The sequence below is a fragment of the Acinonyx jubatus genome, chromosome E1 (assembly GCF_027475565.1).
Source record: "Acinonyx jubatus isolate Ajub_Pintada_27869175 chromosome E1, VMU_Ajub_asm_v1.0, whole genome shotgun sequence".
Classification (NCBI taxonomy): domain Eukaryota; kingdom Metazoa; phylum Chordata; class Mammalia; order Carnivora; family Felidae; genus Acinonyx; species Acinonyx jubatus.
The window spans coordinates 4,615,452-4,640,655 of NC_069397.1; the positions used below are offsets into that span (position 1 = coordinate 4,615,452).

A 25,204-nucleotide genomic window follows, 5' to 3' on the forward strand; every position below is an offset into this window, starting at 1 on the left:
AAAGATTAATTGACACGGGGGCGGTGGGGGGCGGGTGGAAAGAGAGACTCACAAGTTATTTGCGGATAAATTTTTTATCTGCAAAAATCCGGAGTAGAAAACAGAGTGACAAAGATGTTCACATTTTGTGCATTTCTTTGGTCACTTTTCAGCATTTGGTTGAATTACTCTTCGCTTATGATTTTCGTGTGGACCTCCCGGCTCTTTACCCGCAGCTTGTTGACCTGGGACTCGGCAATGTCAGCCCGTTCCTCGGCCTCCTCCAGCTCGTGCTGGAGCTTGCGGAATTTGGAGAGGTTGACATTGGATTGTTCCTCCTGAGAATGAATGGAAATGCATTTAGGAGGGAAAAAAGGTCAGGATTTCTAGTTTCTTAGGTCAGTGGGTCTCAAATTTCTTTTTACTTGAAAAGACTTCACTCTACTAAACCTTTTTTTAAAAAAAAACCTAGAGAAATGCTCTTGAATTTTTTTTTATTTTTTTATTTTATTTTTTATTTTTAATTTTCCTTGCATGCTTCTTGAACTCATGGATAACAAGGAGGGACAGGTGACATTTGCCACCAGGATTTCTAAAAGTTCTCCTTTTTAACATGTAAACATCTTAGAGCCATTACTAAATATGTCAGTTTTCCAAACTTTTTGTCCCCCTGAGTCTGGTGAATGAAACCAAACCTTCTAAAAATGCAGGTATACCACCTGTGTTATACTGAGCTAATAGCCTGGAGTATAAATTATTGCCCGTTGAATATAAATTATTACAACTTAATGCAGTTTACAAATTAAAGAAAACTTGTTTCTTAAAATAGTTTTGAGTAGTCTCTGATTATGTTTGAACAGATAATCAGTGAGTTTGGGAAGGCCAGTTCGGGTTTAGTCTTTAGTAATTGTCCTTTTTTAAAAGGCTCATTGACAGCTGTCCATAATGTGGCATTCAAATTTTGAAGTTAATAAAACTTAGAATCACTAAATAACAGAGCTTGAAAAAAACCTTAGATCTTCCTCTTATAGATGAGGAAAGTAAGAGCCAGAGAGACATGTTAAGTCTCTCTGTCACCACACCCCCCCCCCCCCACCGCACCCACTCCCTGCCCCAGACCTTAGAGGTCAGCAGAAAAATGAAAACCATTCATGGACAGAGGAACTAATTTGTGATAAGTATATATATATATATATATATATATATATATATATATATATATATACACACACACACCCATACTTAAATACTTAGGAAATCAGCAATATTTATTATTTAAGATAAATCATAGGCTGGAGAAGTGAGATAAGGTGGAGTGCCAAGAATCTGTTGATTTGAACATAACCAAGATCTTCTGAGCTCAGTGGTTTGAACATAAGCGGGACCTTCTGAGCTCCAGGCTTAATATTTAACTGCTTACTTGTCACCTTCACTTATGTATACAGTGGTATTTCAGTGTTTCCAAAACAGAATTCCTGTTTCTTTCTTGCCCTGTGAATCTGTTCCTCTCTTAGTTCCGCATTTTAGTCCTTGCTGTGCCATCCACCTGGTTATTCAAATCACAGACTGGATGAATTGCCTTTGATGCTACAAGGGTGACCTTTTAGCATATCCAGTAGTTTCTCCCTCCAGAATGTGTCTTGAGTCTCTCCACTCTGTCTGCTCCACCACCATTCTAACACAAGCCATGGGACCTCCTGGAAAGCCTCATAAAATGTCTCCTTGTACTGCCTGTGTTACCCAACAGTCCATTCTCCACAAAGTAGCCAAAATATACTTTAAAGAGTGTAAGCCCAGGCATGACTGAGCAGTTCAGAACCCTCCTGTGGCTTCCCAGGGTCCCACTGTACTTGGAATACAATCCAGACTTCCTACCAGGGCCTAGAAGACCCTGTGATCTGCTTCCTACCTCACTCTACTGCCTCTTCTCTACTGCTCTCTCCGTGGTTCTTTCTGTTCCTTGAACCAGACTCTTTTCCACTCAAAAGCATTTTGTTGCTCTTGCCCTTCCCTGGAACCATTTTCCCTGGCTCCTTGAGTGGTTGGTTTCTTCTCATTCTTTAGAATGTCATTGGCCATTTTCCTTTGATCCTTCCTCACCATACCCTCCTTTTCTTTCATCCCTTAAATGAAGTTGGTTCTGCCATATCTGAGACCAGAGGCTGCTCAGTCACTCCAAGGGGTTCGGAACTCACCGCTTCCTCAGCTTGTCTCTTATAAGCTTTCACCTTCGCTTGCAGTTTGTCCACGAGATCTTGGAGCCTGAGCACATTCTTGCGGTCTTCCTCAGTCTGAAATAATATTTTTAAGAGTGAGTCTCTTGAGAGTACAAACACCATGACATTTTGTTGTACATTTGCTTTTTGATCCCTTGCAAACTAGGGTGAAAACCTAGACAAGCCATTTTCCTTACCTGGTAAGTGAGTTCCTTTACTCTTCTCTCATGTTTGCGTAGACTCTTGACAGTTTCAACATTGTGCTTCTGTTCACTTTCAACTTCTCCTTCAAGTTCGCGTACCTGTAAAAACGTGGGCATTTTAAAGACATTTACTGCGATCCATTCACTCAACGGATTTCTGCTTCTTCAAATGACCTGTGGTGCTTCTTTCACTGTTTTATATCTAGGTTTCATGCCCTAGTCTAATTGTCCCCTTAAAAGCTCTTTGGCAGCAAGGAATGTGTCTCATTCCATCTCTGTATGCCCCACTCATCCAGCAGCACTAGGTCCTCAAAAGGCCCTGGATTGGAATGAGGAAATGTGCCATCAGAAGACCCACCCTGGCCTCCAGTTTCTGGATCTGCTTCTTCCCGCCCTTCAGGGCCAGCTGCTCAGCCTCGTCCAGACGGTGCTGAAGGTCCTTCACCGTCTGCTCCAGGTTCTTCTTCATCCGCTCCAGGTGGGCGCTGGTGTCCTGCTCCTTCTTCAGCTCCTCGGCCATCATGGCCGCCTGTTAGCAGTGAAACAAAACCGGTTGAGAGCTGGGCTGGCGCATCAGGATTCAAGTTTGAGCACCACCGTGTTGCCCTCTGCTCACATCAGTGATGGCCTTCTTGGCCTTCTCTTCTGCGTTGCGGGCTTCCTGGACAATGTCTTCCATCTCTCCCTGGATCTGGGAGATGTCTGTCTCCAGCTTCTTCTTGGTGTTGATCAGGCTGGTGTTCTGTTAACATAACAAATTTAGAAATATCTAGTATATGAGAGCAAAGTTGGGATGCCAGATTTCTAATGAACTCACAGGCTAGTTAATTAAGTAATTAGTATCCCTCCTTGTTCAATGAGTTATCTGAGATGACAATATATTTTTGAACGACAATCAACTTTGGATGTCACAGTACAGATAAATATTACTAACCCACAAATATTAAATGTTTTAAACGTTATCCTCCCTAAAACACTGTGAGTTCATTCTTAGATAAAGCTACGATATGAGCAAGAATTTCATTTTCATTCCTTTGTATTTTTCACTCTTCTGTTATACTCACTTGGGTGTGGAGGAGCTGGACGCGCTCACTGGCGTCCAGGAGCTCCTGTTCTGCGATTTTCCTGCTCCTCTCCGTCTGCTCCAGGGTCGCCCGCAGCTCCTCGATCTCAGCCTGCAGCAGGTTGGCCCTGCGCTCCACCATGGCCAGCTGCTCCTTCAGGTCCTCCTGGCCCCGGAGCGCGTCGTCCAGGTGCAGCTGGGTGTCCTGTGGAATGAACGATCATTGAGACACCTCGTTCTCAGGGCTGCAGTCTCCCCAAGCCCCTTGGGGCCCTCTTTCGAACCCACTTACTTTGAGGATGCCCTGGGTGTTCCTGTAGTTCCTCAGGGCCTCTGCAGCCATGCGGTTGGCGTGGTTCAGCTGGATTTCCATTTCATTGAGGTCTCCCTCCATCTTCTTCTTGAGCCTGATGGCGTCATTCCTGCTCCTGATCTCAGCATCCAGGGTGCTCTGCATCGACTCCACGACTCTGATGTGGTTTCTCTTCAGCTGGTCAATTTCCTCATCCTTTTCAGCGATTTTCCTGTCGATTTCAGACTTGACTTGGTTCAACTCCAGCTGGATGCGCAGGATCTTTCCCTCTTCATGTTCAAGAGATGCCTTTAATGACAGCAAGGGGTGACGTTAGGGAATGGAAGTTTATGGTATTCTAGAAATAGGAATTAGTTCTTACTTTTTTGCTACCATAAGACATCTTTGTTCCCTCGTTACAGAAATTTCTGCAATGTGTTGTTGGTTTTATATATTTCTGTCTCCCCAGCTCGATCATTCCCTTGAGGGCAGGGACCTTAACTTACTTGTTTTTGTTCCTTTGGTGTCTAACACAGTTCTGACTAACACCTGTGTGTTAGTTGCATGCATGGTCAAGTCTCCATCCTCATATGTAGTACACAGAGTGAGAATTACTTTTCTTTTCTCTTGATTCAAGAATTTCATCAATTTTACATGCAATAGACTCTAATTCCCCTTGTAATTGTTTTTAGAATGTATGATAAAATGTCTACCTCTGCCTCCTCTAGAGCAGCCTGAAGTTCAGACTTTTCATGTTCAATTTGCTTCTTTACTTTTTCTAGTTCATGGATACGTTTCCCTCCTTCTGCAATCTGCTCAGTAAGGTCAGAAATCTCCTCTGTTGGTGAACAGAAATATAAAAAATTTTTTCAGTGAAGGAAAACATTTTTTCAAATCTTTTGTTAAAGGAGATTAAAATGTACTCACGTTGCAAATTCTTATTTTCCCGCTTCAGGGTTTCAAGTTGGTCTAAGGATTCCTCATAAGCATTCTTAATCTTGAACAGCTCTGTGCTAAGGGAGCGGGACTCCTTTTGGGAAGCTTCAAGTTCAGCATGAGTTTCTTCATACTTCTGTTTCCATTCTGCCAGGATCTGAGGGGCAAAGGGCAGTCAAGAAATTTAATGGAGAGAGTTTGTTGGGATATGAGAACCATCTATTCTGGCAGCTGCCAGGCAGAGTTGGGATGACCTGGGACTGACAAGTAGTTATGAATGAAAAAAGTAGAAACCACAGGACTTGTCCTCCCCCACTGCCACCTGCCATGGAGCAGCAGCTCCCGAGAACAGCTCTCTCAGATAGTTGGAATAAGGCCACTGAAGGGAGCAGGCTTTGGTCCCGTGTTGAATGCCAAGGCAGAGGCTGCAGCACGAGGTACCTTGTCGAAGTTCCTCTGCTTCTTGTCCAGGGCCGCGCAGGCCGCGTTTGTTCTCTCCACATCGATCATCAGGTCCTCCACTTCATTCTGGAGCCGCTGCTTCGTCTTCTCCAGGGAGGCACATTTGGCGTTCACCGCTTCTACGTGCTCCTCGGCATCCTGTAGACGCTGGGCCAGCTTCTTCCTGAAAGGTGAAATAAGGACAATAGAAGTGAAGGCCATCAGCAGAATTGGAAGTTTCCAGGTAGGTACAAAAGAGTGCTTTCCACAACCAGACTCCTAACGGTCTGCTCTTCAAGCTTGTTTTGTAGGCCTAGTTCTGTGTTGACTCATTCCCACTCCTACAAACTAAATGCTGACAACAGTCCAAATTTCAACATCACCACACTTCATAATCTGGTTTTAAGGCCATCTGTGATCAGCCCAAGCCAACATTTTACCCATTAAGGTCACTGGTTTATTCCTTCTCTGTAGAATATTAATATCTGTCTTGAATTACTGTTATGTATGTCTTGTCTCCACTGAATTTTCATCTCCAGAAGGTAGAGTGTGTATCTTGCTAATCTTTGCAAGACTGTCACACATGTTAAGTACTCAAATGTTGGATGAATTGAATTCAAATGAATTCAAATTCATTACCAAATATGCTTGATTTTGGCTAATTGTGTCCCTCCCTTATTTTTCCTGGCATTCCATTAATCCTTTAATAAAAATAAACTTTTCCAAATCAATGTCAATTTTGCTTTGTGAGCTCCACTGAAAATCTCTTCTAAGGCATCCACCCAAACATGATTCCAACCACATAGTTGTACACTAGTCACAGGATAAACGACTAGCTCCCTCCTGAAACCTTCTGAATGAGTAGGTTTCTTCTTGTCAAGATTCTCCCTCTTCACAGTTGCATCTCGAACTGTTGATTGCATTGAATATTTGGTCCTTTTTGAAACCATGTGTTTCCTTTCTTATTGCAGAATTTATGTTTTCTTTTTAGTCTTTAATAGTATATGTCTTTGTTCCCCTACAAATAGCCATGTTTTTACATCTCAGAAGGATGAGCTATGCTTTGAAATCTTGGTTATTTTTCCCTTACATACCTAACATGTTCGAACAATTTTTCCATTAGTGGCTGAGAGGAAGGAGAGGCACAGGGCAATACAGTTAACTCTTACTCTGTCTACACCTTTATAGATAGAATGATGCCCAAAATACCCCCTTTTGAAAATAGTCGTTCAGCTTCCTCTTGCCTTACCACCTGCTTTCTCTTTTTGCCCTCTAGCTTAATTCTTTTCCCGCACTGCCAGATTGTTTGTCTTGCTTTGGTTTACGTTCATGTGTGTTTTTTCCATTGTTTTTAAATTTTTTTTTTGGAGCAATGGACATTTTCCCATATAGTGCTTATAGCAGATGCACTTGGTTAACAGGGATATTCCCATTTTAACTAAGTCTAGAACATACTTGGCCTCCTCCAGCTCCTCTGTGCGCTGGATGGCATCCGTCTCGTATTTGGTCCTCCACTGGGCCACCTCGCTGTTGGCCTTGGACATTGCCCTCTGCAGCTCAGCCTTGCCCTCCTGCTCCTCCTCATACTGTTCGCGCAGCAGGTCACAGTCATGGCGGGCTGATTGCAGGGCGTGGGCCAGTGCACTCTTGGCCTAAGAACGTAGAGATCAGTGACTTAATTTTATATCTTTAAAGTGATATTTAGTCTCTAGGCTCCTAGAGGTCACCAGAAGAAAATCTATGGAAGTAAGAAAACCACAAATAACCTCAAAAATAAGGATAGTGACAACAACAAGTAGGGCTTACCTTTATCTCCTCTTCAAGCTGCCTTTTTAGTTCCTCAATCTGTTGTGTGAATGCTTGTTTGCCCCTTGAGAGCTGAGAAACTAACGAGTCCTTTTCATCTAGCTGGCGTGAGAATTCACCTATTAAGACCAAGATGGATAAAACTCAGCCTTACTTTTGGAAATCAGAGCTCTGAATTAAAAGCTGGAGCAGGGAAAGGGAGCTGAGTTTGAAACACTTTGGAGAGTATCGATTACAGCAAGCCACCAACCTCCACTTCAGTTCTGATGAGAAAATCTATATGAGAATGAGAAGTATGGAAAGCTTTGAGGCAGATTACATACTTACAGGCAACACAAAACATTTTGCAAGGTATTTAAGATTATTTGATCACAGTAGAAATTGGTCAAGAAACATGCAACAAGAAATGTAAATCAAACCAACAAAACATCCCAATGCTTCCTGTCTAAGGCAGTAGTGTTGTACTAGTGTACCTTACACTGAAAGTTGATTGAAACAAAGAATTTATTGTATGGAAAATAGGAGACTTTGACCGATTCCCTCCATCAGTAGAAGTGATGTTCAGAAGAAAATCCTGGAAGCATTTTTATGTTAAGAAATGATCAAATACCCTTCCACCCCAGAATTCATTGGTTTAGGGGGCCTGAGCAGTTCCTAGACTAAATGGCATTTAAATCCAGTCCAACTCTTCAGGCACCATAATTCAGAAAACATGCTGTGCTGTATTAAAAAGGGAGGAAAGACTTTCAGCTCCATTTTTGAACTGGTTACCTGGAAGCTTTATCTCTTTAATAAGAATGACAACTTTCTCTTTTTTCCATACCACTAAATTCTAGAAGGAACTTAGAAAAGATTCTTAAGATTCGTTGAGAATACAGGTTTTCTTCTTCCTGCATGAAGTGTACTAACTACCTGCATGACAATAACACAAGCCTCACTTTGAACTTTGTTCTAGAAAGAACAATATTTGAATGGATATGAAAAAGTGGTTCTCCAACACTTTGATCTGCCTATCACTTTAATAGTCCAGACAACCCATAAAATAATTACCATCTCGTTAACCTCTTGCTTGAGGAGGTAGAACTTTGGTAAAAAAGTTGGTAAAACTTTGGTAAAAAGTTAATTAGGGGAAGGGGTTAATGCACAGACTCTCCAATTTGGGAAGTCAAAACTACAAACATCCCTTGAAGGCTCCGGTGGGGGTGGGTTGTAGTACTATTTCTCTGCATGATGGTGCTAGCTAGCAGCAGTTGGCCAGACTTCAGGAAAAAGAGTGGAGTAAGCGTTCTTGGACAGCCACCTCATCATTGCCATAGTCTGTCATTTTTAAAATGTGGATTACATTACACAGGCCATTGAGGGTAATAGAGTAATAAATAACTTGGGCAAGCATTTTGAAAGATGAAAATAAATATTGTGAAGATACACTTTAAATCTGATAACTTGATTTAAGTCAAATCTGCTTTAAAATGTGAACAAGCAAAAGAGCCTGGATCTCTTTAGTGAAATCAACAATTACAACAAAAAAGAAAGCAGTCTGTGCCAGTGGTCAGTAATGTGTTCATACGAGTGGTGGTGGGTGGCCCCCAGGCAGATAGTATGTGATCTCAATTAAGTCATTGCAGAGGTTTTCAGCAAATTAAGCATCCAAGCTAAATTTGTCATTCAAGGTCAACACTGGTCAATGGCCCACCTGATTCTGTCTGCAGACGCGCTCTCTGAGCCGTCAGGTCATTGATCAGCCGCTGCTGCTCCTCTTCCTTGGTCTTAAGTTCACTCACCTGGTCTTCTAGAGTGCGGCACATCTTTTCCAGGTTCCCCTGCATCAAAAAGTGGTAGAAGGCATCTCAAGCAAGTATTTGGACCACAGAAAATTTCAATAATCCACACATTCCATACGGTGGTACTTCCTTATTTGGAGAATTAAATATCTTTACAAGCAAACAAAAACTACAGAGGCCTTGGGTTGTGGTGGAAAGAGTAACGAATGACAGAGTCTAAACGTGCTACCAGCAAATGGCTTTGGGAATTTAAGTCTTAAATCAGGTGGCTTATCTCTGAGATGAGAATAATGATACTTGATTTTTTTGAGCAGCAAGTTTATGTATTTGTGCTTAAGGGGAAAAACAAAAGCCTAATCAAGGTGAGGTGTTTTTAAAAACCCCAAATGCATAGTTGAGTTGCTCTCATTTGGAAGAGCTGAACTTTCCGCCCTACATGTTCTTTGGGTGTGGCTGTTCTCACAGCAAAGAGTGGACGCTTTGCCATCACACCCTGGGTGTCCCTCGCTCCCGCCAGTCACCTGCTTGTGCTGCCAGTTACTAAGGACTCTTGACCGGCTCGCTCACACCTGTCTCACAGAAATCTCTTTAAGACTTAAACCATGGTTGTACCTTGGCCTTGGAGACAGTCTCCATGTTGCTGGCCAGGTCGTCGATCTCCATCTTCAACTCGCTCTTCTCCTTCTCCAGCTTCTGCTTGACCCTCTGTAGGTTGTCTATCTGCTCCCCCAGCTCGGCCACGCTGTCTGCGTGCTTCTTCCTCAGGGTGGCCGCCGTGGCTTCGTGCTGCAGGGTGGCCTCCTCCAGGTCCCTGCGCATCTTCTGGAACTCGGCCTCCCGCTTCTTGTTCATCTCGATCTGGGCGGAAGTGGCCCCGCCGGCTTCTTCCAGCCGCTCGCTGATCTCCTCCAGTTCTCGGGAGAGGTCTGAGCGCTGCTTCTCTGCTTTGGCCCGGGAGGCCCGCTCTGCCTCGATTTCCTCCTCCAGCTCCTCGATGCGGGCCTGAGGGTGACACACCAACATTAATGGCAACTCGTGGCAGTTTTGATTCCTGTGATACGCGGACGAGGTGGAGGTTGTGACTCACCTGTAACTCCTTGATCTTCTTCTGCAGCTGCATGGCGAGGGCCTGCTCGTCTTCGATCTTGCTTTGCAGATTGCTCATTTCAAACTCTTTCCTGTCAAAGGGGCACTTTATGTCAGTCACAGAAACAGTAGTAGCACTTTCCCCATAGACGTGTTCTCATTGCTTACTTTTTGAGTTTCTCATCGAGTTGCTGCTTGTCATTTTCAATATCCATTGTGGACTCCTGGGCCAGTTTTAGGTCTCCCTCCAGTTTCCTCTTGGCTCTTTCTAGGTCCATGCGGATTTTCTTTTCTTGTTCCAGGGATCCTTCAAGCTATAAGTTAATAATGCATGAATATAGTTCCTGAAATGTTACCATCTTTTATCCCAGGTTTGACTTGTAGACATTTAACTCCTATCTAATCAGCAGCTTATTTTGATTTTTCCATGAATTAGGCAAATTTGTCCCACCTATTCCATTCTCATAACTATTCACTTAGTCCCAGGAATCATCATTTGAAAGGTGAAGTGTACCTCATTACCATACCATTACAGTAAACTGCCAGGGAGACAGCATGCCTTCCTTATCTCCCCACCGGAATCCACTGTGACTGTGCTTCACCACACCCACAGACCCCACAGCTGTGTTTCTAACCATGACTTTTGTCACTTCCTCCCTGATGCACACATTTATAGCGGGTTCTCTATTTGGTATCAGACTACGTTTAAAGCCGAATTCACCTTCCACATTCTTTATTTGGAAACCTTTCTTCCTGTGAGAGAGAATCTTACGGATGTTTACTACTTCTTTGCTATTGCTATGCTCCCCATTTGGAGCATCTCTCAATTTCTTTGCATGGCCTCTTGCTTTTCAAGCCCAGGCCAAACCCATTTTTTGTTTGTACAGATTTCTTTGGTAAACACAAGCTTTCCTTTTCCCTGAGTCTTTTTATGTATATTGTCTGTTACCAACAACTTTGTTTATTGATTTTTTTTTGACTTCTTGGGTGTCCATCTTAGACCTTGTAGCAAAGATAATGTCCTATACACGTATCCATTGGAAGCTTTTGAAAAGTCCTCATTACATCATAAGAATACAAACTCATGTTTACTTAGTTATAAAATTAAAAAAAAAATTTTTTTACATGATTTTAGGCTTACATCATCCACTTGTTGTTCAAGCTTGATTTTAGCTTTGGTCAGCGTGTTGACCTTGTCCTCTTCTGCCTGTAGGTCATCCAGGGTCTGCTGGTGGGCCTCCTGGAGGGCCTTCTTCTCCTTGGTCAGCTTAGCGATGGTTTCGTCCAGGCCTGCCATCTCTTCCGTGAGGTTTTTCACCTTGAAAAATTAAAGAAGAAATGGTATCTGCTCTAAAGCAGGTTTACTAGGCTGACGGAACCTCGATATGGTAGAACAGAATGTGATTCATACCTTGTTCTCTGTGGCATGCTTCTCCTTTTCAACCTTGGCCAGGGTCAGCTCAAGGTCGTCAATGTCTTTCTTGAGCTCTGAACACTCATCCTCCAATTTCCTCTTCTTGGCTGTCAGCTCGGCGTTGATCTCCTCCTCATCCTCAGCTCTCTCAGTCACCTCCTTGATCTTGGCCTCCAGCTGGATTTTCGTTTTGATCAGCTGATCGCACCTTTCCTCTGCATCAGCCAAGCTGTCTGCTTCCTGAAAAGGGATAATAGGCATTTTTAGATTGTAGTTCTTTGGACATTTTCAGATTTTATTAATATTTCAAAATCATATAAGTGAATTGTGTTTTAAAGCCTTAGGTTACTTTTTGTAAACTTCCCATCATCTAGGAAATGTTTATTGGGCACTTATTATGACATTGCAGATTTTTTTTTTTAATTTAAGGCATTTAAGTCATGGTTCCTGATGAAATTATGATACAGTTTTATTTGCTAATGATGCAGTTCAGGACATACTATGCCAAAATATGGCACCGTGGCATATTGTGTACCATAAACTGAAGGAGTTTGAGAAAATGGAAGATGCAGGAAACCCACTCTGACCTCCTGCCCTCACCGTAAAACAGGTCAAAGTACCCTTCCTGTACTAGTAGGAAAGAAGACATTCTTATCACCAGAGATGAGAATTGGGGGCCAAGAAGGCTGTATAAACAAACCTTGTTAAACTAACCCTTATCTTTTTAGTTACTTTTTCACCATTTATTACTCTTAACTCAAACCCCTTTGTCCTGTCAAATCTTTACAAATTTATTGCCTGTCTAAAAGATATATAAGCTTCCTGCTCTGCTTACTTCTTTGGGTCTTCAGTCTCTTGCAAAGGCTCCCATGTACATGTAAAAATTCCATAAATGTGCATGCTTTTCTCCTGTTAGTTGATGTTGGTTGCTTTAATTTTCAGACCCAGCCAGGGACTTTAAGAGGGTCCAGGAAAACTTCTTGTTCCCCTAATGATGACCTATATTTAATGTGTTGATATATAATTTCAGATAAGTCTCCTTTCTTTCTTTAGTATTTATTTCCAGAAAAGTTTAGTGTGTAAAAAACAGACAAAATGGTCAGGTATCCAGCAGCTTGCTAGAGGGAGGGGTAATATCAGGAAAGTGACTTAAAGGGAAGATGTTTTACAGTGACAGAGTAGCTGGGAATCAAAGGAAACACATGGAAGAAATAGGAGGCACTAAAAATGTTCAGAGGTGGTGCTTAAAGAAGTACCAGGTGGGTTTCTCATAAGTTAGAATAGAAACTCTGTGGGAGCAGGGGCCATGCCTCTTACTTCAAGTTGTATCCCTGGTGCTTGGAACATTATTCCGTATTTATTAAATGTGGAGACTTGACAGAATGATGTTGGAAAGAGGTCATACTATTCTCAGAGGAGAGGAGTATGATTGGAAACTGAGGTATACCTTGCAGTTAGCACCCGGTTCTCGAAGGTGTGATGAGCCTCTTGTCATTTTGGAAAAACTGTTCAAAGTCACAGTGCCAACCCAGGTAGGTACAGACAGTTCATCTTTCTTTACATCTTCTAGTGAAAGGCCCTAAACCTGTACATCCAACTGGACCAAAGTAGATGTTCTTCTGAGCTCAGAGGACTGTAGGACAACTCTCAGTACTCAGGTAGTGGGTCTCGGTAGCAAACTGAAAGTCTCTGGTCATTTGCGTCACAAAGTGGGTTAAGCAGTGGTGTTTGATCAAACATTTCTTCCAGGTCTTCTGGGTGTTTATTGGGACATCAAGCAAGAATGTCAGCCCTGTCTCTCATGCTTTGGATAAAAACTGACACTGTCTATAGAAAGTGTTCCCATTATCCTGGTCATGATCCTACTCTTTCAGGTACTGGAGAGTTTCTAAAGATAGAACTGTCAAGGAAGTTGCCAGAATACTGGTTTCAAGTGGATGTATTTTCATCATGATGTGTCCTCCCTCTTCACTGTGATTATTGTTCTTTTCACTGGTCTAATTTGCTCTTCTCAGTAGGGAGAATCTTGGAGAGCAAAGATCACCTCATTTTTTGACCACATTCTGCTAGGAAAAACACTAGGGGGAAAGGGAAAATGCTTTTCTTTTTCCTTTTAAACAGCAAAGAATCCTACTGCAATGCTTTGTAGTAATGTTGTGTATGGGATTGTGTGGATCTTCTATGGAGTTGTGAGTTAGGAAAGATTGATAGTCCCTTAGGTGGAATCTAGACCTTTCTCTAGCAATTACTGAGCTGAAATTTTCGCATCAGATTGGGTGCTAAACAAATGGGTTCTGATACTCACAGCTTGGACCTGGAGTTGCAGGTCATTTTTCTCTTGCATCAGAGCAACCATTTTCTCTTCCAGCTCTTTTCTTTTGGCCTCAGCCTTTTCAAGACTTTCCTTGGTCTTCTCAAATTCTTCCTTCATGTTGGCCATCTCCTTCTCGGTCTCAGCGCTCTTGAGGAGGGGCTTGATCTTGAAATACAGCTTCATCCAGGGCCAGTGCTTGACGTTCATGAAGGCGCGGATGTTGTACTGGATGCAGAAGATGGACTCTCTGTGATAGAAGCAGAAATGTTCCATGTCAGGTTCTCACAGGAAGCAGAGTGAAAAGGCCTTGGCTGCTGGGGCTCAGTAAAATATCTCTGTTAATACCTTCTCTCCACCATCCTCTGGTACTCCACTCTGGCCAAGAAGCCTCTGCACCTGGCCTGGGTTCGGGTAATCAGCTGGGCCAGCTTCTCGTCTCGCATCTCCTCTAGAAGCCCCAGAAGACCAGCTTTGAAAAAGACCTGTGTGGGGGGAGGATATGCAGATCAGAAACTGTACATAAACTTCAAAGGGACACGGATAGCATCGGGTGGGCTTTAGAGACCATTACCTTGGTGTGACCAAATTTATACTGGGTGTGGTCAACGTCGATGGACCCAAGGAGCTTCTCAGAAGCCTTCTTGCTGTCAATGAACTGCCCTTCAGGGATTGCACTTGCATTTAATACCTTGTATCTGTTTAGGCCAAACAAATAAATGATACAGCTATTGTCACCAATAACAAATCTTCTTGCCTTATTTTAGAAATGATGTAACTTTTGGGTAGTCTAACAAACATAAACAAGAAATCATATCTACGTCTTTATTCTCTGCATATTCAAAGGGTGTCAAACTTTTGGCATATCAGCATACCAAATGATCAATACAGAGTCTGTTAAGTGTGTTTCTCTTCTCCTCAATTATAATAGAACGTATAAAGGATTTTTATTTCAATCAAAAAAGTTGAAATAAATAAAAGAACCTCTTGAAATAATTTGAAGTGAGAAAGTCTGACCTCTGTTTGAAGTCTGCGTAAAGGATTCTGCTGGGGAATCCCTTCCTGCAGATGCGGATGCCTTCCAGCACTCCGTTACACCTCAGCTGGTGCAGGACAAGTTCATGCTCCATGGCCCCTAAAGGGAAGGATACACATGCCTTATTTCATGGTCTAAAGCAAACACACTGGCACTTGTCTGGATGTCAGAAGTGTCTTACCGGGGGTTTTGGTTTCATTGGGGATGATGCAGCGTACAAAGTGGGGGTGAGTGCTCCTCAGATTAGTCATCAGCTTATTCAGATTCTCCTGTGGAATTAATGAATATTTGGTTTGAAAGTGTGCTCTTTTCATGCATTCATATTTACAGACATAATCACTGTGACAACCGTGACATTGCTTCAATTCTAACGAATGGTATCCTAATTTGAATTTGCAGAGAGTTCTTTCTGGAATTTCCACATTCCCAAAAAGTCCTTCCCTTTCCTGTTTTTGTGCCTTATAAACATATTTGTCCACAAGTTGTTGAGGTGGTTGTTCATTGCTTTTGAATCTCCTAGCATGTGTTGTAGATTTAATATGATATTCTAAATGTAGGGAAATACCCTACCCATACTGTTTCACCTGGATATGTGATCTGACGTTACAAGTAATTCAGTGTCTTATTCCAAATCTGTCATTTCTTTATTTACCCTACTTTCAATTGTATCTGCTTCTCTACCACATTCCTATTCCTTTTCCTAATTACAGAGCTACGTCCTCCTGCTCATTCCGCAGAAAGTGGCCTTTTAGTGCTTCACTCTGGGAATTGGCAGAAAACCAATAGCCATGTTACCAACTGTGAGAAGGGTTCCAATTTCTGGAAATCCTGTTTGTTTGTTTGTTTGTTTGTTTGTTTGTTTTTCCAGATAACTAAAGCTTTCATTGTTACAGATGGGATTGTCCAAAGAAAAGCAAATTTTCCTTCAAGAGCTATTTTTTATCACATCTGTTTTATACCCTTCGTTTAGAATCAGCCTCCAATTCCCAACACTGTTCTTCTGTCTTTGGCTTTCAAAATCCACTCTATTCAGTTCTGTGCCAATATATACCTAGGCACGTGCATCATTTGGAGGTTCCCACACACTCCAAAAAATCTCGTTTTGCTTAGTCCTGTCCCAATAGGACCTTCTCAATGTCAAATGACTTTATTTCCTGGCCTTCAGATTTAATTCTGTTATCTGATACTGACTTCTGCAATTCACTGTCATCCCTCCTGACACCTTGTCTCCTATACACTGAAGTGTCTCTTCCAAACTACCCCAGACCCTCTGAGACTCCATTCTACCACCACCAACTGACCTAGGTCTTTGAGTCACATTCAGTCTGGAATCCTTGCAAGATTACTCCCCTTGCCCCACAGATACAATAAAATTGAAGTTCTTAAGTCAAATAAGAGAGAGCAAAGGATGTTTGTACCCTGAAGAGAGCAGACACAGTCTGGAAAGAAGAACCCTTCTTCTTGCCGCCTTTCTTCCCACCACCAGCCTCTAAGGGGGGTAGAGAGAGCACAAGCAAATCATAAGACAGGCTTTCTCAGTGTATGTTTTATACATTAAATGAAAGATGACTTCTGTTGCAAGTTACCTGCTTCAGCACCTGCTCCCCCAGTGAAGAGGAGAGCCAGAGTCTTCATTGCGGACTTCTGGTACAGCCCGACCACGGTGTCATTCAGGGGGTCCTTGTTCTTGTCCAGCCAGCCGGCAATGTTGTAGTCCACGGTGCCGGCGTAGTGCACCAGCGAGAAGTGGGCCTCGGCCCTGCCTTTGGCAGGCTTGGGCTTCTGGAAGTTGGCGGACTTTCCAAGATGCTGCTCATACAGCTTGTTCTTGAAGGAGGTGTCTGTAGCCTTGGGGAACATGCACTCCTCCTCTAGGATGGAGAAGATGCCCATAGGCTGAGAGTAGAAAAAGAAACAGATGCCGTTTGAATTTTGTCTGCTTATAGAAATAATATGTAACATCATGATCCTATTTGAGTAAATTCATCTTTTAATTTCTTACAACTAATGAAGACTTATTCCTTGGGCCAGAAGTCGTTAAGTTAGCAAATATGTATCAAGTGCCTCTAGAGATCCAGATGCTGTGCTGGGCTCTGGGATGTGATGGTGAGGGAGATGATTGAAGGGCATGCTCTTGTGGAGTTTGTGTCTCGCCCCAAGGCTTTACAGCCGTATTTCTCCCAGTGTGACTCAAAAACTGGTTGCATCAGAATCACTTGATGAAAATTCAGGTTCCAAGGCCCCCATCCACACTGACCAAAAAGTTTTTCCAAGGGTAATGTGCAATTTTATTAAGTACTTGTGGTGAGTCTTAAACCGAACTTTGAGAGCCTCTGCTTTTAAGTACTAGAAATTGGCATTTCAGTTACCAGTAATAATGAATCTAAGGATGACGAAGTGATAATAAGTACAAAATACTCTATCTAGTGCTCTTTTATAAGGAAAGATGGCTTTAAATATGAGGCCAGCATTGCAAACCATTGGGAAATGTAGAGTTCCGTACGTTAAAGAAAATATTCACTCTCCTTTTACCAGGATATCTACCTTGGAGTTAGCAAAAGAAGGAGTTTTCCTGATTTTGTTTACCAGTAGCAATATTTTAAGATTCTCACTTAAATACTATTCAGCAGTATACTCTGTGACCTGAAAAGTCATACGAACCTTCTCGATGAGCTCGATGCAGGCAGCCAGGTCCATCCCAAAGTCGATGAACTCCCACTCGATGCCCTCCTTCTTGTACTCCTCCTGCTCCAGCACGAACATGTGGTGGTTGAAGAACTGTTGCAGCTTCTCGTTGGTGAAGTTGATGCACAGCTGCTCAAAGCTGTTGAACTAGGGCGTTGCAAACACCAAAGAGCTCAAGTGAGTTTGGGAAACCCAGGGGGAATTCGGCAGAGCAGACACGAAGCGGAGGGGCCTTAACAGGGCCGCTTATTCCAACAACTCACATCAAAGATCTCAAAGCCGGCGATGTCCAGGACCCCGATGAAGTACTGTCTGGGCTGCTTGGTGTCCAGCTGCTGGTTGATGCGGGTGACCATCCACAGGAACATCTTCTCGTAGATGGCCTTGGCCAGGGCGCCCACTGCGTTGTATACCTTCGTGGACAGAGTAATGATTGTTGGCGTTACTAAAGACGTGTTGAGAAGGCTGGGGATGTGTGTGATTCATTGAGGCCGTTCACTTACCTGCTGCACAGTCTGGCCTTTGGTGACGTACTCGTTGCCGACCTTGACCCTGGGGTAGCAGAGGGCTTTGAGCAGGTCAGCAGAGTTCAGACTCTGGAGATAGGCCGCCTTGTCAGCAACTGTAAAGACACAATTCAGGCATCCTGTGTGACCTACTGTGGGCCCCACAATTCATAGGAACAGAGTGATGAGTGAATCATTTTATAGAAAGTCTGTATGGGGGTAAATTTGCATACATCCATCAGAAGCTCAGCTGTGAAGGAAACATGAATATGGAGCGGGCTTTTCGTCTCTGTTACCTTCGGTGCCATCTGGCTCAGCCTGCTCCTCACGCTGCTTCTGCTTGAACTTCATGTTCCCATAATGCATTACAGCCCCCGTGAGCTTGTAGATGGAGACTCTTTCATCAGAGGTGAAGCCCAGGATTTCGATGGCACTCTACCAGGAAAAATGAGAAGACAAAAGGACAGAAGACACTAACTTATTGAGGAGAATTTATACCTTATCTTTAACCACACCCAGAGAGGGGTGTTATTTTCATTCCCATACATAATGGATTAAAAAAACCAAAAACAACCCTGCATATGTAACTTACATCTGTGGCCATCAGCTCCTCTTGGTCATCAATGCTGGGGACTGTGATCTCCCCTTGACTGACGAAGGCATAGTCATAAGGGTTGGTGGTGATCAGGAGCATTTCTGGGTACACAGAAGTCAGGGTATACATTTTACATTAGAAGTTGTTAATAAATGATTAACGTCTAGCGTATAAACTTAAGCTCTTTCTTACCAATTAGGTCTGGCTTCTTGTTAGACATGATCTGATAAAAAATGTGGTAGCTTCTTTCTGCCTTCAGCTGGAAAGTAACTCTAGACTTCTCCAGAAGATCTGCAGTGGAAAGTAGACATTGGTCAGGGCAGAAAAATTACAAAGTTCCTGGAGTGATTTTGGAACTTGGGGTCATTAGCTACTTCTCACTGGCCCCTTGAGATTTCCACGGAATGTCCCCCCAAGGTACCACATATTGTGCCTCTGCAAACACCATTGCAGTTATTCTTAGCACCTCTGGGAAGAAACTAAAGCCTGCCTGGCCCAGGATATAGACATTTCTCATGCAGAAGATCCTTGACATTTGGAGTATAATTGATTCTCAAGAACCCCTGTCTCCCCAGGGTCTCTTCTCACTTTAAAATAGACCATTAAGAGCAACATTTATCAAGGCTCAGTAGGCAACTCATTTACCCTCATGTTACTGTTTTCCTAGAAAAAGTTGAAATTCATTCTGAGGCTGGATTATTTCAGACAAGCCCAACGGCTCCCGGCAGTTCTTACGGAATCATTAGCTCATGACTGAGGATAAAGCACACTGTGGGCTATGGGTAAGACTGGCATTAACCATGGGCATGTTTGGCAGCAGACTGGTGTTTCACAGGCTCCAGGCTCAGCAGGAGCTGCAAAATGTTCCTCCAAACCATCAGTTGTCATTCTTGGATTCTGTTGAGGAGGTCCTGTTACTCACATGTTTCAATATCAGCAGAAGCCAGTTTTCCCGTGGTACCGAAGTGGATCCTGATGAATTTACCCTTGCAAGTAAAAATGATGATGTTATATACCAGACTTGAAGCGCACGAGAAAGAGGAGACTGCAACGATAATTCAGGCATGCTTTCTCGGGCACTTAAGGGCTGAGAAGAGCTTTCTGTGACTGAGAGACTCACAAAGCGAGAGGAGTTGTCGTTCCTCACGGTCTTGGCGTTGCCAAAGGCCTCCAGTAGGGGGTTGGCGCTGATGATTTGATCTTCCAGAGTCCCCTGCAAAGGCAAGCACGGTCCTCACCTCCGGGGCTCCAGACTTCCTGAGAGCCCTGACATCTTGAGTCTGACCCCAGACCCACCTGCATTTTGCCCGAAGTAACTTCCTCCTTCTTCTTCTCCCCAGTGACTGCAATTGTTGCAAAGTACTGGATGACACGCTTGGTGTTCACGGTCTTCCCCGCCCCGGATTCTCCGCTGCCAAACAGAGACCAAACATATGTGAGGAATTAACCTCTGTGACGAACGAAAGTGCTTCCACTAGCAGCATTTACTACCTTATGCATCGATCTTTTTATGTCTTTGTCAGTTCATATTATTTCTGTTGCTCTCCACTGATAAGAAGTAGAGAAATCCATCCATTAATCACCTAACACATACTTCTTGAGGGCTTAAAATGTGCCAGGCTCTCTTCTAGGTGGCCTGGGGTTGAGGGAGCCAAAGGGCAACCACCCACAACTATGTGGGAAGTGAAACTGTTAGTAAAAAAAACTCTATGAAACAATTATGTGTTCTTCAGTCTCCTTAGATTAAAGACATGACTTAGGTTAAGTCTTTGAAGGACTGGACATCTCTCAAGGAGGCCTTAAAAATGAGCTACTGGTAACATTCCCAAACGGCTCAACTGTTCAGGAGGTGGTATGTTATTCCCTTCCATGCCCAGAGACAGGATTTTATACCATCATTTTATACTCTCAGGAAAGTTCTGTGCAGCCTTTAAGACTGGACTAGCAAATGACAAAATTTGGGGCATTGTTATTTTATATTCTGAGGTAGTCTAAGCCCTCCAACAAGCTATAAACAGTATCTATTTCCAGGCTGATCAGCCATTGCCTCAGTATGGGAGCATTAACTATTTTTTTTTTCTTTTTTGGTGTCTTTTTCCCAGTGCAAATAAACTGCCAGTGAGTCCCAGGATAGTAATACATACGTGATTAAGATAGACTGATTCTCCCGATCTAGAAGAAAAACAGCAGGCAATCAGCATATATACAAGTTACACAAACAAAACTTTCTATGGGGACGGACCTGTGGTGTTGAGTGTCTCACTTTAAATGGAGTTTTTAAATACATTATTGTAAAGCTATGTATGACATTATTCTTAAACCTCTTAAGTTGAGGAGAAACATAGAATGCTGTTATATCTTGAATTCCTTAAGCTGTGACAATAAACATGTCCTGGTTTAAGACAAAAAGCGATACTTTCCAAAGCCAGACACTGTCTAGTTGTCAGCTGTGGATTCCGGTAGCATGCTGTCTGCTGGTCAGTGCATGAAACTTTCTGAAAAGTGGGTAATCTACTAAGGGTTTGGACTATAGTTCGGTACATTTAAATAGTTCATCAAGCCAAGGTTGAGGTGTTGTTTCTAAATGAATTAATTGGCCTCACAAAGAAAAAAAAATTTTTTTGCCTTATGGCCACAGATTGCACCCCAGATTCTCATCAGCCTCCCCCAAAGTATGGCATCGGGTCGAAGAAAGATCAGATGAGGAGCACAAAATCCTTTTAAAGTGGGGGACACAGCATCTGTTCATGTGTGTGTAGCCCCCAAACACCATCTTCATTCAAAGAGAGGGCATCTTCTCTGAGATGGTCTCTGATGACTTGAGAGACAAATACTCCTAAAAGCATCAGGTTTGTGGTCAGCAAGAAACTTAAGCACAAAAGGACTGAACGAACGTGTGTTTTTCATTTCTATTCAGACAGTGTGATTCAGTTGTTACTGAATCTTAACTCTTATTATTTACATCTATACAATAAATTATGTATTCCCAAGAAGGAGACTGCAAGCAAATGCAGCTGAATCAAGGTGGAGCGGTAGTGTGGCCTGGGAAAATCACGGAGTGGGAGTCTGGAGAGCTAGGTTTTAGTTCCAGCTTTGACGGCATGTAACTCTCTGTGTTTTAATTGCCTCTTCTGTACAACCAGGGGGGTGGATTAGATTATTTCCAAAGATCTTTTTAGCTTTAACACGTTGTGACTCTAGGGGGTAAAGTAATTTGTATGAGAAACACTTGAGCCACTCACCCGTCAGCATGAACTGATAGGCGTTGTCGGAGATGGAGAAGATGTGGGGCGGGGCCTCCTGGCGCTTCTTGCCTCGGTAGGCGGACACCACCTCTGCATTGTACACTGGCAACCACTTATAGGGGTTGACGGTGACACAGAACAGGCCTGAGTAGGTCTGTACCAAAAAGGGGGAAAGAAGGAATATAATCATTTCATGGGGACCTTAATAATCTGTTGTTTTTCAAAAATATTAACTGCCTGCACAAGCAGAAAGGCCATGAGAATGAACTCACATAGATCATCCAGGCCGCGTAACGCTCTTTGAGGTTGTACAGCACGGCAGGCTCGTGCAGGTGCGTCATCATGGCCATGTCCTCGATCTTGTCGTATTTGGGAGGGTTCATGGGGTAGACTTGGTCCTCTTTCACGGTTACAGTCTGGCAAGTCAAATAAGAGAGGCCAGGTCAAAAAGTGTCAGCTCACCTTGCCCCAGGTGCCGCACCATCTCATCATCTCAGACACTTTACTCACCGCCCCTCCTTCAGTCTTGGCCGTCACCTTCCCCCCTTCCCTGCTTTGCACTGTTGCTTTCACGAAGGACTCTTTAGGGTCCACCACAAAGACTGATGTCTTGGCATCAAAAGGCTTATTCTGGGCCTCAATGCGCTCCTTTTCAGACTTTCGGAGGTACGGAGCTGCCTCCCCAAAAATGGCCATCTCGGTGTCGGAACTCATGGCTGCAGGTTATTGGCGGCAGCCCAGTCAAAGACCCTGCCTGGGAAAGAAAGGAAAAGTATTATAGACATTCAGATATTACCTATTTCACGTTTAGAAAAAGAAAACATTCTGTATTCACTTAACATTGCGTAGAGTGTGACCACGTTTGGCTAGAGACGAAATATGGGTGTTTGTGTTTTGTGCCAGCACTGATAGGTACTTAACTTAGTCAAGCATTTGGAAAGAGACTGTGGTTTCTGGCTCTGGCTCACCTGCTGTATGACCTGGTAGCTGCTTTCTGTTTCATCTGTATACACATTCATTTCTGTTAAGTTGCCTGTGACTGGCTTATACAGGGCACAGAGCTAGGCTCTGGCAGGGTTTCCTCCAGCTCTTTCGCTGAGAGCACTCTTCCAACTGGATTATAAGCACCTTGCAGGCAGGGAGTGCTTTTCCTTCTACAGCATCCTTCACGCCTCTTAGAACACATACGGGATACATGCAAGGGCTCAAAGCTGGCTTTGTGAATTTGCAGCACAATGGATTTCTGTTGCTAAAATTCTAGGAACTATTTTGTACATAGTGAAAACCTTTTCATTACAGATTTGGATTCATTATAGACTCACAAAGACTACCTAAATCAAGGAAAGCAGAAACGGGGGCGGGGGGGGGGGGGGTGGCGCTTTGCTTTGCGTTGTTTTGTTTAAAAAAAATTCTTATTTTACATCAATGTTTTCTTGTTCCCATACCGTAATTTTGACAAATTTGGCTTCTTCACCTGTCTTTAGTATTTCTGAAAGACTAATTCTAAAATATTATTATCTGTTTTCTTGCTTTATTATTGAGAATCTCAGAAAACTTTCACAAAATTTCCTTTCCAAGATCTGTCTCTTGCCACTTTAACTAACATTCATTAATCCTGTGCTTAATGATAGTGATAGTAGGTAGTGATAGATAGTAGTGATAGATAATGATAGTGATCATAGGTAATTTATTTTATAATCATAAAGATATTTTTCCAGAAAGACTCAAAGCACTTGTGTAAGGTTTCCCATGCTTTCCCATTCAAGCTGCAGGGATTTGGGTAACACAAAATGCTTTGTGTTGCTGAAAATGCTCAGTCATTTACATATCTTTCTTTTTTAATTTCCATTTTATGGACTGTGAAACAACATACATGTTTAAGCCACTTTTCCAAGGCAAGGATTCAGTTCATTCAGATAGTCTCTCATGGTTTTTTTATATTATATGATGTTGAGGCAAAGCTGTAGTATAGGAAATTTACATTTTCTCTATAAATGAATAATAACACCAAAATGTTGTATTACATGTTGTAACTCAGTTATTTAAAAGACAGACTGCAGTGCTGGTAATAGAAAAAAACTGTGTATAAAACTTCTCAAGACTCTAAGAAAGCATTTTCATATATTGCAGAGGCTATAAATTAATGAGAACCAGTTTCTAAAGTCCCCTTCAGAATTTTTTCAAGGGAAGCATGATCAGCCATGAAATGAAAATGCTTTCAATTTTTAACCCCCCGAGCACTCTCCAACCACGTTCAGAAGATTTCTTGCCTCCTGTGAGGAATAAGAAAAAAAAAATCAGTATCTTACCTTAGAGATGCAACCTTGAAGTGGGTCAGAACTGTAAGAGAAAGAGCAAATTTCTTCTGATTAAATTCTAACGGTTCCCAATAATAGCGTAATTGTTAGGCGAGAATCAGGAAATGACTGGGGACACTGAAACATCTAATTAAAATTGCCACGGAGTAAGTAGGTGCCTTACTGGAAGGGCTGCCAGGGGCAGGGAAACCGGGATGTGTGGCATGTATGAGGGCGGCCAAGTATCCCTTACCGTCTCCAGACAGAGCCCTGTCCTCACACACACTTACCTTGAAGCTTTATGAGGAAAGACGAGCCAACTCATTCCAAGGGTACTTTTATAGGGTCAAATATGGAAAACACGTAGCCTCCTCCTCTTTCTTAAAACATATTTGGCAAAACATGTTTTTGGCAATGAAGGTCTCCAAGCATAATTCCCCTCATATTAAAGATGTTTGGATATAATTAGAAGTATTTCCTCTCACATTGGGTTAAGTATATGAATCAATCTCCTATAAATAATTTGAGAGGTCGGCAATCTGAAAGTGATCTGCCTTTGGAATAATGTAAGGTGTTGTTTCAGAGACAGCTATGTTCTGCCATCCCTGGACTTTGTTGCTGCCGTCATTCTGTTTCGCTGAGCTGCCTGTGTGAAGTCTCTTCCACTGGCCGAACAATTGCAGATATTAGAGTAGGAAGGAAGGTTGCAGCTCTTGACCAGAGTGGTAGGAAGAGGTGGTTAGTCGCCCCCAGGAAGGCACGAGTTTTGTTTGTTTGTTTTCTTTGCAACTTATTGTGCTTTCCTGAGGGTGCTTGGAAACGTAATTTTGAATTTTGAAACTTGCTTCGTGAAGAGCAGCCAAGGACAGCTTCTTTTGTTGCGTCCAGTCGGCTCCCTCTGATTCATTGTCAGATCAGACCACTCCCACTTCAAGCTGGCTCCAGACTTCTTTGCCTCGCCAAGCTGAGGTGTCCACTTCTCTCATTTTTTGAAAATGCAAGTTGCTTGTGAAATCCTGTTTCCTCTATGAAACTCAACATAGGAAAATGTTAGAAAGCAGGGCATTTCTCTGTCTAGAGGCAGCACCTGTGACTCCTCCACCAGCTACCCATGGTATATATTTCACATTTTGCTTACAAACGATACCTGAACATTGTTTTCTATTCTGATTTTTTAAGAGATGTTTGTTATTGTGTCTGTCTTGTGTCTCTCTGTGTCTGCATTGTCTGTCAGCGGCTGAGACCCAAGTTGCTGCATATACTCTGTTTGGCAACAGTTCCTGTATTCTTGCACTTACATTTCAATCCGTTT

At 42.8% G+C, this 25,204-nt stretch overlaps 1 protein-coding gene across 1 annotated transcript; it reads right to left on the minus strand.

Annotated features, from left to right (window-relative positions):
* Nucleotides 1–55: 55 nt before the first annotated feature.
* On the minus strand, nt 56–24,281 carry LOC106989438 (myosin-1). The gene is made up of 40 exons (XM_053212502.1): nt 24,183–24,281; nt 23,905–23,935; nt 22,106–22,349; nt 21,868–22,011; nt 21,593–21,749; nt 20,495–20,522; nt 19,647–19,761; nt 19,471–19,563; nt 19,273–19,336; nt 18,543–18,641; nt 18,348–18,451; nt 18,052–18,190; nt 17,753–17,871; nt 17,513–17,662; nt 17,226–17,396; nt 16,151–16,460; nt 15,983–16,053; nt 14,746–14,833; nt 14,546–14,663; nt 14,103–14,226; nt 13,877–14,013; nt 13,523–13,778; nt 11,215–11,457; nt 10,945–11,121; nt 9,972–10,117; nt 9,805–9,895; nt 9,330–9,719; nt 8,630–8,756; nt 6,937–7,055; nt 6,586–6,782; nt 5,131–5,314; nt 4,681–4,846; nt 4,467–4,591; nt 3,754–4,062; nt 3,463–3,666; nt 3,015–3,140; nt 2,757–2,927; nt 2,393–2,497; nt 2,175–2,270; nt 56–317 (listed from the first exon to the last, which is right to left on the minus strand). The coding sequence occupies exons 3-40, from the start codon at nt 22,307–22,309 to the stop codon at nt 165–167; spliced, it is 5,820 nt and encodes a 1,939-aa protein (XP_053068477.1). The 5' UTR covers nt 22,310–22,349; nt 23,905–23,935; nt 24,183–24,281; the 3' UTR covers nt 56–164.
* Between the last annotated feature and the right edge of the window lie 923 nt (nt 24,282–25,204).